Source organism: Doryrhamphus excisus, chromosome 7, assembly GCF_030265055.1.
Source record: "Doryrhamphus excisus isolate RoL2022-K1 chromosome 7, RoL_Dexc_1.0, whole genome shotgun sequence".
Lineage (NCBI taxonomy): Eukaryota > Metazoa > Chordata > Actinopteri > Syngnathiformes > Syngnathidae > Doryrhamphus > Doryrhamphus excisus.
This window is the reverse complement of record NC_080472.1, coordinates 8,110,514-8,128,085: the sequence shown is the minus strand read 5'-3', so window position 1 is coordinate 8,128,085 and position 17,572 is coordinate 8,110,514. Positions and strand designations below refer to the sequence as shown.

Sequence of the window (17,572 nt, the reverse complement as noted above, 5' to 3'; positions counted from 1 at the left end):
ATCACGGCTTTGGTGGGAATACACATTACTGCTCATTTAGCAGGGTGCACACAGTGCAGCTTTAACATGTTCACAGCTTGATAACAAAGATGAATGGAAAAGTACTTAACAGAATATAAGCATTGTGAATGCAATGCGACTGACACCGCCATGTGTTTGAGATTTGCTGCAGTCACACAGTTTTATTCCTAGCAGAAATGTGACCAATTGTAACCGTAGTCTTATGGTAGAAATAAGAGTCACAATCCTCCCTCTGGTGGCAGCAGTAGGAAAAGAGCAGCAGCCGTCTTCATGACATTCTAGCAGCTGAGTGTTTGTCAGTGTGTGTGTGTGTGTGTGTGTGTGTGTGTGTGTGTCCTCCAGTAAAAGGTCACCCACTGCCAGTGCACATCATCACAGCCTGCTGACTTCCTGATTGTCATGCCAGAAGGCTGCCTGTCATCTTTATACATGCTACAATAAACTGTCAATTTGCCAGGGGACAGGGCTGGGGGCGCTTTTAAATACTGACTGGGTTTGTACTACCCGTCATGCTTGCATACATGTGACATCCCGCTTATAGTCCTTTACAAATGCAGACCTGTGCAAGTGTGCAGACCTGAGATGCGATTGAGACAGGGGTGTCCGAAGTCACTGCTATTTGCGGCCTGTGGCGTATTACAAAAATAAAATCATACATGGTCTCTCATTAAAACGGTTCCACTTTACAAGTCTACACCCACGATCCTCATACGGTACATTAAAGAGAACCCCACATGAGATCGCTCTGGGCCACGGAGGCAAGGAAAAACTCCCTCTAGGGAAGAAACCTCAAACAGAATGCCAAATGCAGTCCTCCCTCGCTGTATCGCCGTTCGGCTATTATTTCTTACCTATATTCACTGTATAATAAATGCTATTTTGAAAGGAAAAGTTATGTGTTTTGATCACTCGGTGTCGGTAATGTTATGACACATTTCACACTGCAAGAAGACGGGCTACCAAGCCAGTACAGCACAGCCCAGCCAAGGCTGGGAAGGACATGCCCAGACTGAGATGAAATGGAAAAAAGATTCCCCTCTCATTCCGTGTGGAAGTGGTCAGGTTTTGGCTTCTTCGTCCAGCTTCGGCACTTTGTTTGAAACTCTTCAGTTTAAAATAAGTAAATTGGAGAGGCTAACTAGTTAGCTGGCTATGCTAGCGCTGGCCGTGTGTTTATCGCTCCAATGATCTCGTAGCCTGGGCAATGTGATTTAAAACAAAGAACAATAGCAGTGTAAAAGTTACTATTGGGTTGTTATTTACATTCACACATTATTTACATATTTACATTCAGTTTCTTAATATTGTTTCAAAATATACTTTGTGGGAATTCATTTCAGCTGAACCCTGATAAATGAGGGGCTGTACATTTTATTTTACTTTCACATTTGTGTTTTTTCTCTACATATTTTTTTTCCCCACAGAAAACCCATCCCATTCACCCTAATCAGTAATAATTTCTAATAAATACTGTTAGATATTGGCTTTTTTGTAACATGACATGTCTCCTGTGGTGGAATGAACACATGTATTGTATATAGCATTTTTTAAATATTGTTTTTAATGATTGGGGAAAAAATCTGATACTGATATCAATTCATATCACATTTATCGCAATTATCGGACATCCCTATTACATACAGTGAAACCTCAGTTAGTGGTCCGACTTAAACTGAAACCGACACTAACCAAATCAACCTTTCCCACCAGAAATCATGTACATTCAGTTAATCTGTTCCTGAAGGCCAAAATGTTAACACAAAACACCCTTTTCAACCACAATACAGTATTTTGACATATGTTCATTATAATTTATTGTTTCGCAACCGTTACGCATTGCAGAAACCTGACTTCCTGTCATTGTGTATCACCTGTCCGCAATCATCATCGCACCTCTTGTGTATATTTAGTATGTTTAATCCTGCTTCCATGTGCCACTCATCTCTTCTTTACTGTATGTGTTTAGGCTGTTCCATCTTTTTGCCTTTGACTTGAGTCCTCCAGGGTTTGTTAGCTTGTTTCTGACTGCCTGACTCTGCCGACCTGTTTCATATCAAACGGTATTCTTATTTATAAGGCATAGTCCTTAGTCCACCAAGGCATGAGTGGTTCTTGTCAGTATGCGTGCTATTCCATACTTGCAGCCTGAGCTTAATTTGTCCGCACTGGCATACACGATGTAGACAGATGTATTGGGACACCTGGCCTTCCATACAAAGTGATGATGAAAGAAAATATGGATTTACTGCTATAAAGCTTCCACTCTTTCTACAAGTTTTTGACAGTGTGTATCCCAGAGGTGTTTTATGGGGTTGAGGTCAGGGTTCTAATGTTGTTCCAAACCAAATTCATCCAGGAATGTCTATTGTGGAACAGGAACTGGGTAACGTCAAAAGTCCCAAAAGGCAGTTTTCTTTCCTGCAGTTTTTACTGTAAAATATCAAGCACTAGGACCAAGCGGATAATGGCCACTAGAGCTGAAGCCTGTTTCCCTTTAGACAGCCCACAAGCTCATCGATTGGCTCTGCCGTTTCCTACTCATGTGTGATTGGCCGTCCCCAATTTTTGTCCACTAGTGGGATATTCCTGTGATATTCCCGCCCACCACTGATGGTGCCTTATAGAGGTCCATTTGAAATGATTTCATTTCATTTTTGAAAATTTTTAAAAAAAAAAAGTTTTTTAATTACCTATATTTAATTAACATATGAAAAATGAAAAATGAAAAATGAAATATTAAAATATTAAAATATTAAAATATTAAAATATTAAAATATTAAAATATTAAAATATTAAAATATTAAAATATTAAAATATTAAAATATTAAAATATTAAAATATTAAAATATTAAAATATTAAAATATTTAATTAGTTAATTAGTTAATTCATTTATGTCTAATTTTATGTTAATTTTTATTTATTTATTCATTTATTAATGATCAATAGATATTTTTATAGTTGCCATTGTGAGTGTGGCATCTTGTTCAAATAGTCAATATTTACGGTTTTCCTATTTTCAATGTGGCGCTAAACCTCCTTTATCAGGTTATATGTTTAATTTTATGAATATAATACTCCCTCTGTGCCAATAAAAATTGAGCTCTTTTATTTTGTCTTATTATGTCTACTATAGTTCAATTCCACCCTCGGCCATCTCTGTGTGGAGTTTCCATGTTCTCCCCATGCATGCATGGGTTTTCTCCGGTTCTCCGGGTACTCCGGTTCCCTCCCATATTCCAAAAACATGCTAGGTTAATTGGCCACTCCAAATTGTCCATAGGTATGAATGTGAGTGTGAATGGTTGTTTGTCTATATGTGCCCTGTGATTGGCTGGCCACCAGTCCAGGGTGTACCCCGCCTCTCGCCCAAAGACAGCTGGGATAGGGTCAGCACCTCCTGCGACCCTTGTGAGGAAAAGCGGTAGAAAATGAATGAATGAATGAATGAATGTCAACCAAATTGGATAAATGGATGTAAAGGTGATTATAGGGGTGCTATTTCATGTCTAGAGAACGCAAATCACGTTTAAAACTGTATTCAGGTCGTAGAAATGTTTTCTATGCTCTGACCATGAAAATACTTGATTTACAGATAAGGAATCCTGCTTGAAACCTGTGAAATTCAGGAGAAAACTAATCTCAAAATCAGTAATGAAGCAATATAAATGACAGCGAGTGAGAAGAAGTACCTCAGCTTGAGTCTTCCAGTAAAACCTGTATTTAAAGCCTCCTGGTTGAGGTTTTACACGTGTTTTGACCTTTGTGTTGCTTTGAGGTGTAGGGCAGATGTCAAGGCACGGTTCAAGCAGTTCAAGGTGGGTATTTGTAATGGTTCCAGTCTTAACTGGTCCAGTACATGCGGCACAGATGACATGAATCAGCAATGCCATCATGCACTTTGTTGACACAGTAAACAGTGGTCGACACAGTGCTTGCATTTCATGTCTTTATTTTATACATACAGTATACCTATGTACTGTATGTAAGTACATATATATATATATAAATATACGTATATACGTATATATGTGGGTCCAGTAAGATTACCGCATAAGGCAATCAAAATGCAACCATTGCCATTCATTGTCATATAAAAAGTTGCGTTAAACACCAAAAAAGTTTGACTCTTCACAAATTTGTTGGCAGGCAATGTACCAAAGCAGCAGTTGTATGGTTTCTCCTTCCTGAACCTTTTTTGCATGATCTGGGATGGCTAAATAATAATGAAATTAGGGCTGTCAAATGATTACATGTTATAAATGTCATCATATTAATCAGTTTTCCAATTAATTAATTGTGATTAACCTCTGAAGCAGCCCATTTATACTGTATTTTTTAAACAGAATGATAGATGTAGTTGAATATGAACGTACGTTCTAGGATTTCGGAGCATACTTAAATGCAGCACGTTGTACTTCCGCATTAAGAGCTACGAAGTGAGTGATAAGAATATCAATTTATTGTTGTCCCCTGTCTTTCTGTTTACTTCGACCACGCGTACATGCATAATAACAAGATTGCTGTGATATTCGGAGTGTACCTGAATGCACCTCTCGGCAGCGGCGAGAAGGAGGAAGTGTCATACGGAAGACAAATGGAGGGATGTGTTTGTGAGTTGGACTTACTTATATGATGTTGGAAATTCAGTGCTGTTGACGTGTTCATGTCAGAATAAAGTTATAAACGAGCGTCAGACTTACCACAGGCTCCCCTGTGGTATGGCTTGCCATTACAATTACGCTAAAAACCTTCAAGTAATTAACGAAATCACACATTTAGCCCTGAGAAAGTGTGATTTTGGACAGCCCTAAATGAACATATGCTAACCAACATATGCTAATTAACATACATAACGAAATGTGATGATTCTCTCTCAGTCCAGCAGAGAGCAGCAATTCCTTAGACAGTAAAAGAAGCGTACTGTAGGAGGCATACATTACAGTACTGTCACTAGATTAAGGCATACGTGCTAAAGTAAAAACATCATCTGCAAAGGCCAACGCTTGTGCAACATTTCCATGTGCCTGCAAATATACAATTCATTGACACAAATAGCTTGCTACATTAATCATTCCTGTCAATCCCGCTGTGGGGACTTTGTTTTGTTGAGGCATTTCCTGTGCTAACACTAGCCACGTATACATGGACCCAAATATTCCAATTGCATTTGTTTTATTTCCCCAAATGGAAAGAATGTAACCTTTGTATACACCTCGTTTCGAAAGAAAAGTGCGAATACGAATGAACCGACTGAACATATAATCGGATTCACAGGTGTGGATTATTCCTTTCCCCGATCTGATCGAAGTATCTTGTACCCACGGAAAACGGAAAGTTGTGCCTTCTTCTTTGTCGTGTTCGTTTTCTGTTGTTTATTGGCGGTTTCCTGTTTAAAATGATCTAATTAAGTTAGATATTATTTCTTTTATTATTTAAATTATTTAAGTTTAATTATCTAAGCACATGCTCAAATATTACGTAACATGCAGCTCGAGACGTTCTTCAGTTTTAAAAATGGAGGAGGAGGAAAGTTTGTTTTTGATCCAAACTGATTCTAATTTCAAGACTGGACGAAGGAAAAACTGGCAATACGGAGTTATTCCAACAAGGGAAAGAAAAACTCGGGGAAGTCGGTATCACGTGATGTTGATGTTTACGTTTTACTGCGCATGCCCCATTTACTATTCTGTTTATAGCGGCTTAAATCGGTTTATAGCGGATTGGAATATTCCTTTCCATGTATACAATTGTTTTCGGAAAAGCCATTCGGAAAGAGGAAAAACTCCTCATGTAAACGTGGCTACTGTGGCTTCTTTCTCAAGCTTGTGGATTCAGCGGTACATTTGGAACCGGCTGCGGTGTTCCGTTGTGCTCCTGTTTGCCAAGGCTGGACCGTTTGATTCCATCAGTTTTGGAGCTTCTCCGTGGGACAGGCTTCCTGTGACGCCTCCGCTTGTGTGAACCGGGACGTTTAGGACTCGGTTGGGTTGGATCCAGTTGAGGATCCACGTGTACTTTAGCACTCTGAGCATCCGAGGACTCGTCAATGAAGGCCAGGTTCTCTCCAAAATAGTCCAGAGGTTGAGAAAGGTGGGGGTCCTTCTTTTCCTCGGGCACCTGCTCTGTTTGGGTGGTTTCTGACTCCGATCCAGACTCTGATCCACTGTAGGAGGTGTAAGAGGAATAGGATTCAGAATCAGTTTCACTCTCGTTTTGCTCTCCTTCCCCCTCATGGGCTCCAGGAGCTGAGCCCCCGTGGCCGTGGTTGCGAGCGCCATGCCGCCGTCTTCGCCGACGCCGTCGGAAGGGATCGTCAATTTTTCCAGAGATCCGAAAATCCATATTCTGGATATTCTGTGTCCAGTCCGTGGCGTGGGCTCGCAGTTCCTCCATCTAGCGGAGAAAAATCAAATCAGCAATCCACCCCTCCATCTTCTACCGCTTATCGGTCGGGGGGCGGGGGTACAGCCTAAGCAGGGAAGCCTAGACTTCCCTCTCCTCCGGCGGATCCCGTTCACGGGCCAGTTGAGAGACATAATCTCTCCAGTGGTGTTCCCCGAGACCTTCTGCCGGTCGGATGTGTCCTGAACACCTCCCCAGGGAGGCGTCCTGGAAGCATCCTGTCCAGATGCCCGCGCCACCTCATCTAGCTCCTCTCAAAGCAGAGGAGCAGTTTCATACCAAGTTTCTCCTGGATGACAGTGCCTCTCACCTTATCTCCAAGGGAGAGCCCAGCCACCCACAGGAGACGACTCATTTTCATTCATTCAGCAATGACAGCAAGAGAGAAGACGTACCTCAGCTCTCGTCTTCTTCGATAAAACTCGAAGCCAATTCCCAATCATTGACAGGACGGATGCAAAGTAGGCAAGACCCAGCAAGATCCAGAACCACACCAAAGGCTTGTACCAGTGGTCACTGCCCTCCAGTCCCGAATCCCCTTAAGGAGCATCAGTATGTTACGTCAACACTTCTATTCAAGCCATTTGAATCAAAATTTAAGACAGAGGGCACCAATAGAGAAGATGTAACGATCAATACTTCATCACTCATACAAAAAAATCATGAATAATTTACTGGGAAAATGAAAACCACCTGAGCAAAGTGAAAGAAATGCCTGCATGTTTATAGCTGACTTGTTAAGATTTTACCAGCACATTAGCTTCCGATCAATAATGGATGGATGAAAACATGCAAACAGCTAAAGCAACCTGCTTTGATCACAGTTAGCAAAATCTCCATCTAAAGACGAGAAACTCATTCTGTCTATCTTATTTATTTACACCTTTTTACAGTTACAGTCCACTTACATTGGGGCCAAGTGAGGCTGTGAACAACCTGATCCAGCAGAGGGCGCTGCAGTGAATTACAGTGGTACCTTGCTGAGCGTACACCCCACAGTTAGCGTGTTTTTTGGTCAACATCCAAAATTGCAGCCTAAAATTTTGCCTTGGTTTGAGTTCATTTTCCGGTTAGTGTACAATATGGCACATGTCATGTTGTGCTATTAATATACTGCATAATTTTTATTAAAACACGCGCAGCATCCTTGTTAGAAGCTGATTAGCCCAATACAATGTAACCTTAGTTACCCTACATCTAGCTTAGTGTGTTTTTTGGTTAATGTCAAAAATGTATGGCAACATGTTCCAGTTAGCATAAAATATGGCACGCATCTTGTTATGTTATTACTACACTATGTTCTTCGTAATTTTATCACAAACCGTCCTTGTTAGCAGCCTATTAGCTTGCTAATACAGTGGAACCTCGGTCAGCACACGCCTTGGTTAGCAAACGCTGTAGTTAGCAAATGCCTTGGTTAGCATACATCTCGCTTAGCATGTTTTTTGGTTAATGTTAAAATTTGTGCCAAAATTTTCCTGTTACTGTAAAATATGGTGTGCGTCTTGTCAAGTTATGAATACACTGTGTGAGTCCAACTATGTTATTAATTTGTCTTAAACAAAACATCCGTGTTAGTAAACTATTAGCCTGCTAGTACTGTGAAACCTCAGTTAGCACATGAGCCAGTTAGCTGTTTTTTGTTGTTGTTGTTGTGGTAGTAATACACAGGGTTACGCAAACTGTGTTTTTAATGTGGGTTTTTTAAATCACAAAACGTCCTTGTTCGCAGCCTATTATCTTGTATTAATAGGAACCTTGGTTAGTATACGCCTGGTTTTGCATACGCCTTGGTTAGTGTACGCTATAGTGTGCGTCTTGTCATGTTATGAATACACTGTGTGAGTCCAACTGTGTTCTTAATGAGTTTTTATCACTAAATGTCCTTGTTAGCAGCGTATTAGCTTGCTATTACAGTGAAACCTTAGTTAGTGTATGCCCCAGGTAGCTGTTTTTGTCCAAAATTAGCGTCTTTTTGTGGTATTGATACACAGGGTTTGTCAAACTGTGTTCTTAATGTGGGTTTTTTTTTTATCACAAAACATCCTTATTAGCAGGCTATTATCTTGCTATTGCAGTGGAACCTCAGTTACGCCCTGGTTAGCATACACCTTGGTTGGCATATGCCTTGGTTCGCAGTTTTTTTTCCGGTTAGCGTACAATATGGTGTGCATCTTGTCATGTTATGAATACAGTGTGAGTCCAACTGTGTTCTTAATGTGTTTTTTATCACAAAACCCCTTGTTAGCAATCCATTAGCCTGCTAATACAGTGAAACCTTGGTTAGCGGTGAGGTTCCACTGTAATTGTAAAACTCTAAAAATGTGTTTTTGGCTTTCTGCAATGGATTCATTGGAGCGACGTTATTTCTTTTGGGAAAAATGTCATCTGTTCGATTAAAGTCGTAACCTTTGGAACGGATTAATGACTCTCAACCAAGATTCCACTGTACTGTGTAGTCATTACTGCCATCTACAGGACTGGAGTGGAACACTAGTTTTTGCCATACTAGTGTGGTGTTTACCTGCAACATAGTCACCAAACCCCACTGTTGTCAGGGTGATGACTACAAAGTACGCAGACTCCAGCATGGTCCAGCCTTCTACCTTTTGGAAAACCAGGATGGGCACCGCAACAAACAGCAGGCACCCCAGCAGGATGGACAAGACGGCTGAGATCACACGCACAATGGTGGGACTAACTCGCCATTTCTGTCAGTAGAGAGTAACAATGGTCAAGCAAAGCCAACACAGCGCTGGATCAGTGATGTTTGGGACTCTAACCAGGAACAGAGTCTCTATTTTGGCCACCGTTTTCCTCAACCCGGTACCTAGATGGTCTCCAACTCCAGCAAGCAGGATACCAAACAGTGGAATTCCAACCAAGGCATAGAAAATACAGAACAACTGACCACCCTCCGTCTTGGGGGAGATGTTTCCAAAACCTGCGTGAGCAGAATCAGAGTGAAAAAAGCGTGTTGCCATTCAGGACGCGCGTCCAAGGTGTACTAGTGTACCCACCGATTGTTGTGATGATGGTTCCAGAGAAGAAAAAGGCGCTGGCCAGATCCCACTGGCTGACATAGGTGGCGTTACTGTTGGGATCCACGCCTGCACCAATGGCCTCTGCCACCTCCTGGGATGGAATGATGCTAGAATTCAACTCCAAACTTCTACAATCGTCCTAAATTTTCTCTTTGTAATACTTTGACTTTATTTCCATAAAATTTACATGTTATTCCCATAATATTATAAAATATGAATCACAAATGCACCCTGAGCCCTGGTTTTGGTACTTGGTTTTGTAGAGTGATAAATTACAGAGCAAACGGACTACCGTATTTTCCGGACTATAAGTCGCTCCAGAGTATTAGTTGCACAAGGCCAAAAATGCACGATTAGGTAGAAAAAAAACATAAGTCGCACCAGAGTATAAGTCGCATTTTTTGTGGGTAATTTATTTTTAACTACCGTATTTTCCGGACTTTAAGTCGCTCCGGAGGACAAGTCGCACAAGGTCAAAAATGCACGATTAGGTAGAAAAAAACATACATAAGTCACAGCGGAGTATAAGTCGCATTTTTTGCGGGTAATTTATTTTTAACTACTTTATTTTCCAGACTTTAAGTCGCTCCGGAGTATTAGTCGCACAAGGCCAAAAATGCACAATTAGGTAGAAAAAAAAAACATAAGTCGCTCCGGAGTATTCGTTGCACAAGGCCAAAAATGCATGATTAGGTAGAAAAAAACATACATAAGTCGCACTGGAGTATAAGTTGCATTTTTAGCGGGTAATTTATTTTTAAATACCGTATTTTCTGGACTATAAGTCGCTCCTGAGTATTAGTTGCACAAGGCCAAAAATGCATGATTAAGTAGAAAAAAAACATACATAAGTCGCAGCGGAGTATAAGTCGCATTTTTAGTGGGTAATTTATTTTTAAATACCATATTTTCCGGACTGTAAGTCGCTCCGCAGTATTAGTCGCAGAAGGCCAAAAATGCATGATTAGGTAGAAAAAAACATACATAAGTCGCAGCGGAGTATAAATTGCATTTTTTGCGGGTAATTTATTTTTAACTACCGTATTTTCCGGACTATAAGTCGGTCTGGAGTATCAGTCGCACAAGTCCAAAAATACACGATTAAGTAGAAAAAAAAACATACATAAGTCGCACTGGAGTATAAGTCGCATTTTTTGCAGGTAATTTATTTTAACTACTTGACCAAAACAGACATTATGTCCTCTTGGAAGGCAAGTTCTAATATTAATAAAAGATGGAGAACAGGCTAAATAGGTGTAAGATATGCTAACACAATGGTTATTCAGCTACACAAAAAAATAAACACGAACAGAAAAGGTGTCCAGTGTTTATGTAACATAAACACTTTTTTCATTTATAAGTCGCTCTGGAGTATAAGTCGCAGGGACAGCCAACCTATGAAAAAAGTGCGAATTGTAGTCCAGAAAATACGGTATATTTTGCACAACCAAAACAGGTTCTCGACGAAAAGCGAATCATACATACAAAAAGCAAGCTTTGACCATATAACCATTTTTTTATCCAAATGACCGAGTGTCCTGTTTTTTTGGTAATGAAAATATGGTCACCCTAAATTGATGAAACCCTCATAGTCTGCAATAATTACTTATAATGAAAAAGAGGTTTCTCATTACAGTGCGTGAGTGTGTGTTATTGATTCTGGCTGTTGTGCTGACGCTACTCGTGGTGTAAACTGCTGAAAAGGTTCTCCTGGCACACCGTGACTGCTTCTGTCTACATTCACAAACGTCTCTGCGTTAGAAGGAGCAGTTGTAAGGAATCATGTGGTAAAATAGCTGTTAACGTCGCTGAGGACTATGTACTAATCGAACAGAAGGAATACGACACCGTCCACACAATCACGACTGGGATTTTTTTCAGCCCTGACACATGCAGTAGCGTGACACTTCTCACATTACTCAAAGACCAGAACAGATTGTCTTGGACCTCCTTTGGATTCATGGAAGACCTGTTGAAACCTCAGTTGACCTTGTTTGCTGAAACTCAACGCCACAATGCGCTGAATATCTGAAGAATGACTGACTGAAACGGCTGCCTGGTTGACTCGTGAAACGACTCGATGTGTACATACCCTACATCTTTGTACGACCTTGTTGGAGGCCACTCACTTGGGTACTTGAGTGCTGCTGCAGCTACAGATGACTTTCCAAGCTGATACAGTAACGACTGGAATAAATGACAATATGCATCTGGGACCACAAGTTGGCCCACAACATTCCGCTGCCTCACGATGGATCGCTTTACACGGCCGTACATACAGTACATAATTCCTCTCATAGCACATCGTTACCGCTCTGCACCCTTTGTACTTGGCACAGTATGCAGTATAAGTCGTGTCAAATAGCCTCTCCAGTCTACACATTATGTTGATTCATATAGTCAAATACATTCAAATACTTCTAGACTAAATAGATTAACTATGCTTAATCATCATTTGTGTTTTTTTCTCAAATGAATGAATAAATGATGGCTGTTTATTGGTACACTATAATCTATTACTACTCAAAACATACAGTATGTAAATACAAGTGGTGTGTAGTATTCTGGTCACTAGGTGGCAGTAATGACACAAAAGACTAAGACATGAGCTGACATGAAGCCATGAGGTCAGCCATGGCATGTCCATCATGATAGAGTGAAAAAAAAACATATCCTCCCATCCTGTGTGGAAGTGGTATGTTTTTTGGCTTCTTAGGTTTAGAAGAAATAAATTCAAGGCTACCTGGTTAGCTCGTCCATCTCGAGTCCCTGCAGCATAAAAGTTGCGGAAACAGTGGTGTAAACAATGAGTAATAGGAGTGTAAAGGTGACAATAGGGGTGTTATTTCATGCCTGTGGAGCTCTAATGTTAAAAGTTATATTTAGAACGTCATAAACAGGTTTTATATGCTGTAACTACAATTACATTCTATTTATTGAATCCTATATTGCAAATTAATTTAGCAGGATGGTATGAAGCCAATTAACTGCTATAAACGAGGGAGAACAATTCTATGAAGAGTAAAATAAGTGAGAGGTCAGGATCATATGTATTTGTATTTATTAACAACTCCTAATGAACTGAAAATTGAAATCAAGCTAAAAGATACACCACACGTCTTTAAATCTATTTGCCCCGCACCAGTATCTTTAATAGTAGCAGAGCCTGTGAATCACGCTTTAACCCGGGTTGCGTTCAAGGTATTTTTCAAAGTGTATTTTCCACTTAACTGCAGCAAATGGTACATCTTCGTAGGCAGCTAATGATAGCCACTTATTGTTTTTGTCTTTCTTTATTAAACCCACGTGTACACGCATAATAAAAATGCCGTTTTGATTCCCAGAGTTCGGAGTGTCCCTGAATACACCTCGTGCCCCTGGTGAGAAAACCAGGAAGTGTTGCTAGGACGAAAAGAAAAAAAATGGACGTGTTTGCAGGTTGAAGATAATTTACATATATCGTGTTAGAATTGCGCTGCTGTTGTTGATGTGTTCAGGTAAGAATACGTTTAGAAAAGAGTGTCAGACTTTGTACTTAAATACATTAATTACCGCTCTAATACTGTATATACATTCATCCTTCCTTTAAACGCGATTAATTGTTTTTTAAGTGGAATATTTTCGTAGTTAGAGTATAGGAAACCTGTTTAAGACATTATTAGAGCCCCCTAGACATGAAATAACAGCCCTATAGTCACCTTTGTGTTGTGTATATAGGTATTTTCCAGACTATTAGCCACTGTGGAGTATAATATGAGTCCAGTTTCATAGTTTGCGTGTTATTTGATGTTTGTGCCACACAGACACAATTTCCAAATTGTTTCATTGGAATTTTATTTGTGAACGTACGGTGACTAACCTACCTTACTTGTTGTTGTCGTAGGAGAACAAGGTGGGAATATCTGCCGTACCTCAATGAGAGCTTGCAGGTTGTCGGGGCTGACGCAAGTGAAGTTCATCAGAAAGTCGCGACACGTGCCCTGCAGCTGCATGTGCTTGCCTTCTTCTCGCTGCGCCTCCAAGGCCCGGAACACCACGGCGCCCAGCACCAGGTACAGAAGCACCCCGGTGAGGATGGCGAGCAGGGTGGAGCAACGCATGGCCGCACCTCCGCTCACTTCAAACGTGGGCGGCTGTTTTGCCCTGACGGCGTCCGTGCTGTCTTGGCCCGGATCCCAGCTGAAACATCCCAGGAAACTCAAATGTGTCACGCACGCGTCTGCAACGTGTTCACAAACTACACACAAGGCAGGTGCTGCTGCAGCTGCACAAACCTGCTCTTGCGGCCCCGCCTTCGCCTTTTCCAGTCTTTTTTTTCACCGGGTCTGAGGATGGAGTCCCTGGATCCGTAACCACTGGGGAGCCCATCCACATCACACTCCGTGGGATCTGTGGGAGGTGACACTGCGGACACACAGGGACGCGTTCATGCTTCATCAGGTACGTCCAACAGCTGCACCCAAAAATCATCAGAGGTCACAATGTCCCAGTCCCTGTTCATCCATTCACAAACCCTCATTTGTTGGAAACCACAAAACTCCGCCCACTTTTCCTCAATCCAACGTCAGAATGCTACGCTCATTCAGGACACGTTGGTTGTCTATCTTTTCCAAAAAAAAATACCACTATTACTGGAATTTTATATTTTCTATGGCAATTTACCAATTGAAAATGAATGGGCAATTTATTTGGCGCCCCCTATTGGTGGAAAGTCATTTTCCATTTTCAACATTGGGCTTTTGCTACAGCAGGGGTGGCCAAACTATATATATATGTTTATATTTATCTATGTTTATACTAAGCATCTCAGCTTAGTAGGTGAAAAACATACACTTCTAGTATGAACTTCAGTCTTTTGCTCTTTTTATTTCCCTGTTTTTGCTGTTGTTTTTTTCATTTTTCAAATATTTCAACTTTCTTGATAAATAATATGGAAATATTTTAACTTCTCCCCCACCAAGTTTTCTAAAAATGACAACTTTATGTTGTTTTGTTGGTTTGTCATCATATTTACATTACATTTCAATTCCACGCTGATAAAATTATAATAATATATATAATAATAATATATAATAACATTATTATATAACAAATAACAAATTTATTGCTGTAAAATCACTATTATGATAATATTTTGACTTTATTCTGGTAACAGTTTTTTTCCAATTCCACTGTTATTTATAATATAAATAATTATTTATTTAATAATAATTAATAATTTATTAAAAATATTAATATTCATTCATTCATTTTCCACCGCTTTTTCCTCACAAGGGTCGATATAAACTAGTTATATTATATATATTATATATAATATTAATAATATATGTAAAAAAATTCAAGTAGTATAATTTTCTTTTGGTCAATTTTCTTGGAATTACAACTTTATTCCCATAATATTGTAACTTTTGTGCAACCTAATTTATCTGCTGTTTTCAGTGCACGGTGGCATGGCTCAGGTCGACTCCCCACTTAAGGTTTGCTGGTTCGATTCTCAGTCGGTGAGTAGATTTTCTGTGTTCGCTCTACATTTCTCTTTCTATCTTGCTCATTTCAGGGTTTTCTGAAGTGAAATTGACTGATTATGGGATCCCAGTGGGGCACGATTGTAAGGTTCACCCCAAAGATGTCAAGTTGTGTGCAGGATAAATTCCGACATGCTCGCCTACTCTGTTGTGATTGGTCAGGCTGGATATATGGTACAACTGAATGAATGTTGTTAAGAATCCAGAGTCAAACATTAATGCATTAGTCTCTAGCTCCACAGAAAACAAACAATAAACCTCCAGTTGTTGCTAGATACATATTTCTAACACCGGAAAAAAAACACTTTTTGGTTGCATTTAAAAAAAAAAAGCAACAACCTTGGCAAAATTTCCTCAAGTTCTCACACCCGTTAATTGACGAGATAAAGGATCAGTATAAAAACGAAACCTGGGATAACATGAAAACACCTGAAGCTCATGATGAGTGCAACATTTTAAACATAAGTTTGAAAAGTTTCAATGGATTTATATGGCAGTATCGTATTCCAGTTGCCTCCCACCAAAAAAACCCCAATCAATCGACTGGACGGCCGCCATCACACAGAAAATAAACGCTTGCTCAAATACAGCAAATGCAAGGCGGTGGCGTCCCACCCCCCCACCCCTTCTCCACATAGCATTGTCTGCCACTGCAGATGTTGCTGATGCAGCTGCGTGGTCCCGGTGATCGCCTGTTAATACCTGGGGAGGGGAGGGGGGGCGTGTGGGGTGTCCGGGGGTAGCGTGCACTTACCTTAAAATATGAAGAAGAACAAGAAAGCAGAGTTGCAGTCGCGTCATGCAGTCACATACTGTATGGGGAGTGTGCCTCGGCAGACTGTGTGTGCGTGTGTGTGTGTGTGTGGTGGGTGAGGAGGGAGGCTGTTGCTGAACACACAAGCTGACTTGATGAGAGAAGGAAGTGGAGCAGCACACGTGGTCCTGGTATGCGAGTACTAGCGTGGGGTCCGTACGACTTTGCTGAGCTCTGATCATCTCAGCATCTCAGCCTCCCTGCCTGTGATATTCTGCCCCATAGACGTGCTGCCTCTCCCTTGCTGTACGCGTGTGTAGACGACACTACGAGTGGGTGGAGACCCACAATCAATCACGTCTACAAAAAACAGCTGATCAGTTCAAGCGTCACTGATGGCATTTTTATATGGAGAAAATGATGACCCATGACCACTTGTTGCCAGGCAGACTGCACCAGCCGCCCCTCCCTGCAGGCAGAACATGAGCTGTGCTTAGGGCCCCACAATCAATGGAGGACCCTTTTTTTTTTGCTTAAGGGGGTGATTTTCTGCAGATAAACCAAAGCAGGGGAGGGGGAAAAGAGACGAGTAATCTGACCCGGGCTGGTTGTCACAATGATTGACATTGGTGTAATGGTACAGCTGCCGCCTTTCCAGGCAGAGGGGGCATGTTCAAGCACAGTTCCCATTTTTTTTAATCACTTAATTTATTATGTAGTAAAAATAATTAGTTTTGCCTACATTGATATTCATATTACCTCAAAGTCAAATAGTATAAAAATAGCTTCTAAGGGGTCTCATGATTTTTGTGACAAAATGGGGCCAAAATTGGCCATCCAGAAGTGACGCTGCATGTATGCTGTACAAGCGAGCCACACCCACTCTGCAATCCCAACGCCAATTCTGGCCATACCTGGCATTTGGAAGTAAGGAAACATTTCCAGAAAATGTGGGAAATTCTGGTAGAAAGACCACCATTTTCCAGGAATTTCTTTTTTCATGAAAAAGAAAATACAAAAGGCTATTAAACTATTTGGAAAATAAGAAAACATTTCCAGAAAATTAGGAAAAAAATCAGCATGAAAAATTTCCATGATTTTTAAAAATGAAATTAAAATACAGGAGACTGTTTTACCTGGCATTTGAAACTAAGGAAAATTTCCAGAAAATTAGCGAAATTCTGTTAGAAAGACCACAATTTTCCATGAATTCCTTTGTTCATGAAAATGAAAATACAGAAGACTATTAAACTCTTTGAAAATGAGGGAACATTTGCAAAAAATTAAGGGAAAATTAGGGAAATTTTGATGGAAAGACCATAATTTTTTCATCATTTATTTTTCATGAAAATTAAAACACAGAAAAATACAAAATTTGGAAAACAAGCAAAACTTATCAGAAAATCAGGGAAATTTGGGCAAAAAGACCAGAACTTTCCATTATTTTTATTCATTCATTCATTCATTCATTTTCTACCGCTTTTCCTCACAAGGGTCGCGGGGGTGCTGGAGCCTATCCCAGCTGTCTTTGGGCGAGAGGCGGGGTACACCCTGGACTGGTGGCCAGCCAATCACAGGGCACATATAGACAAACAACCATTCACACTCACATTCATACCTATGGACAATTTGGAGTGGCCAATTAACCTAGCATGTTTTTGGAATGTGGGAGGAAACCGGAGTACCCGGAGAAAACCCACGCATGCACGGGGAGAACATGCAAACTCCGTACAGAGATGCCGTTATTTTTATATGAAATATTATTATTTTTTTAAACTTAAAATAAAAAAATATAATAAATAAATAAATGAAATATTATAACTAT

The 17,572-nt window shown here is 40.4% G+C and overlaps 1 protein-coding gene and 1 long non-coding RNA gene across 3 annotated transcripts; one reads left to right on the top strand and one right to left on the bottom strand.

The window, feature by feature from the left end:
• Positions 1-4,491: 4,491 nt before the first annotated feature.
• LOC131132202 (uncharacterized) lies at positions 4,492-15,316 on the top strand. Of its 2 annotated transcripts, none has more exons than XR_009130323.1 (4): positions 4,492-4,632; positions 13,352-13,908; positions 14,908-14,945; positions 15,026-15,316. It is a non-coding gene; the product is annotated as an uncharacterized LOC131132202 (long non-coding RNA). The 2 variants fall into 2 exon arrangements; XR_009130324.1 differs by lacking the exon at positions 4,492-4,632 and adding an exon at positions 12,865-12,965.
• Positions 4,809-13,659, bottom strand: LOC131132201 (potassium channel subfamily K member 4). Its single transcript, XM_058077611.1, has 6 exons — positions 13,380-13,659; positions 9,445-9,559; positions 9,208-9,368; positions 8,949-9,135; positions 6,820-6,962; positions 4,809-6,415 (listed from the first exon to the last, which is right to left on the bottom strand). Exons 1-6 carry the CDS (start codon positions 13,566-13,568, stop codon positions 5,840-5,842), a joined length of 1,371 nt encoding a protein of 456 aa, XP_057933594.1. The 5' UTR covers positions 13,569-13,659; the 3' UTR covers positions 4,809-5,839.
• Positions 15,317-17,572: the final 2,256 nt, after the last annotated feature.

What these genes read in the sequence shown, in the direction of transcription:
- LOC131132201 (XM_058077611.1), bottom strand. Translation starts at nt 13,568, where the DNA reads ATGCGTTGCTCCACCCTGCTCGCCATCCTCACCGGGGTGCTTCTGTAC. An exon ending in ACCTGCAAGCTCTCATTGAG is followed by an intron (nt 9,560 to 13,379) that starts GTACGGCAGATA and finishes ATTCCATCCCAG; the next exon opens with GAGGTGGCAGAGGCCATTGG. An exon ending in AAATAGAGACTCTGTTCCTG is followed by an intron (nt 9,136 to 9,207) that starts GTTAGAGTCCCA and finishes CTCTACTGACAG; the next exon opens with AAATGGCGAGTTAGTCCCAC.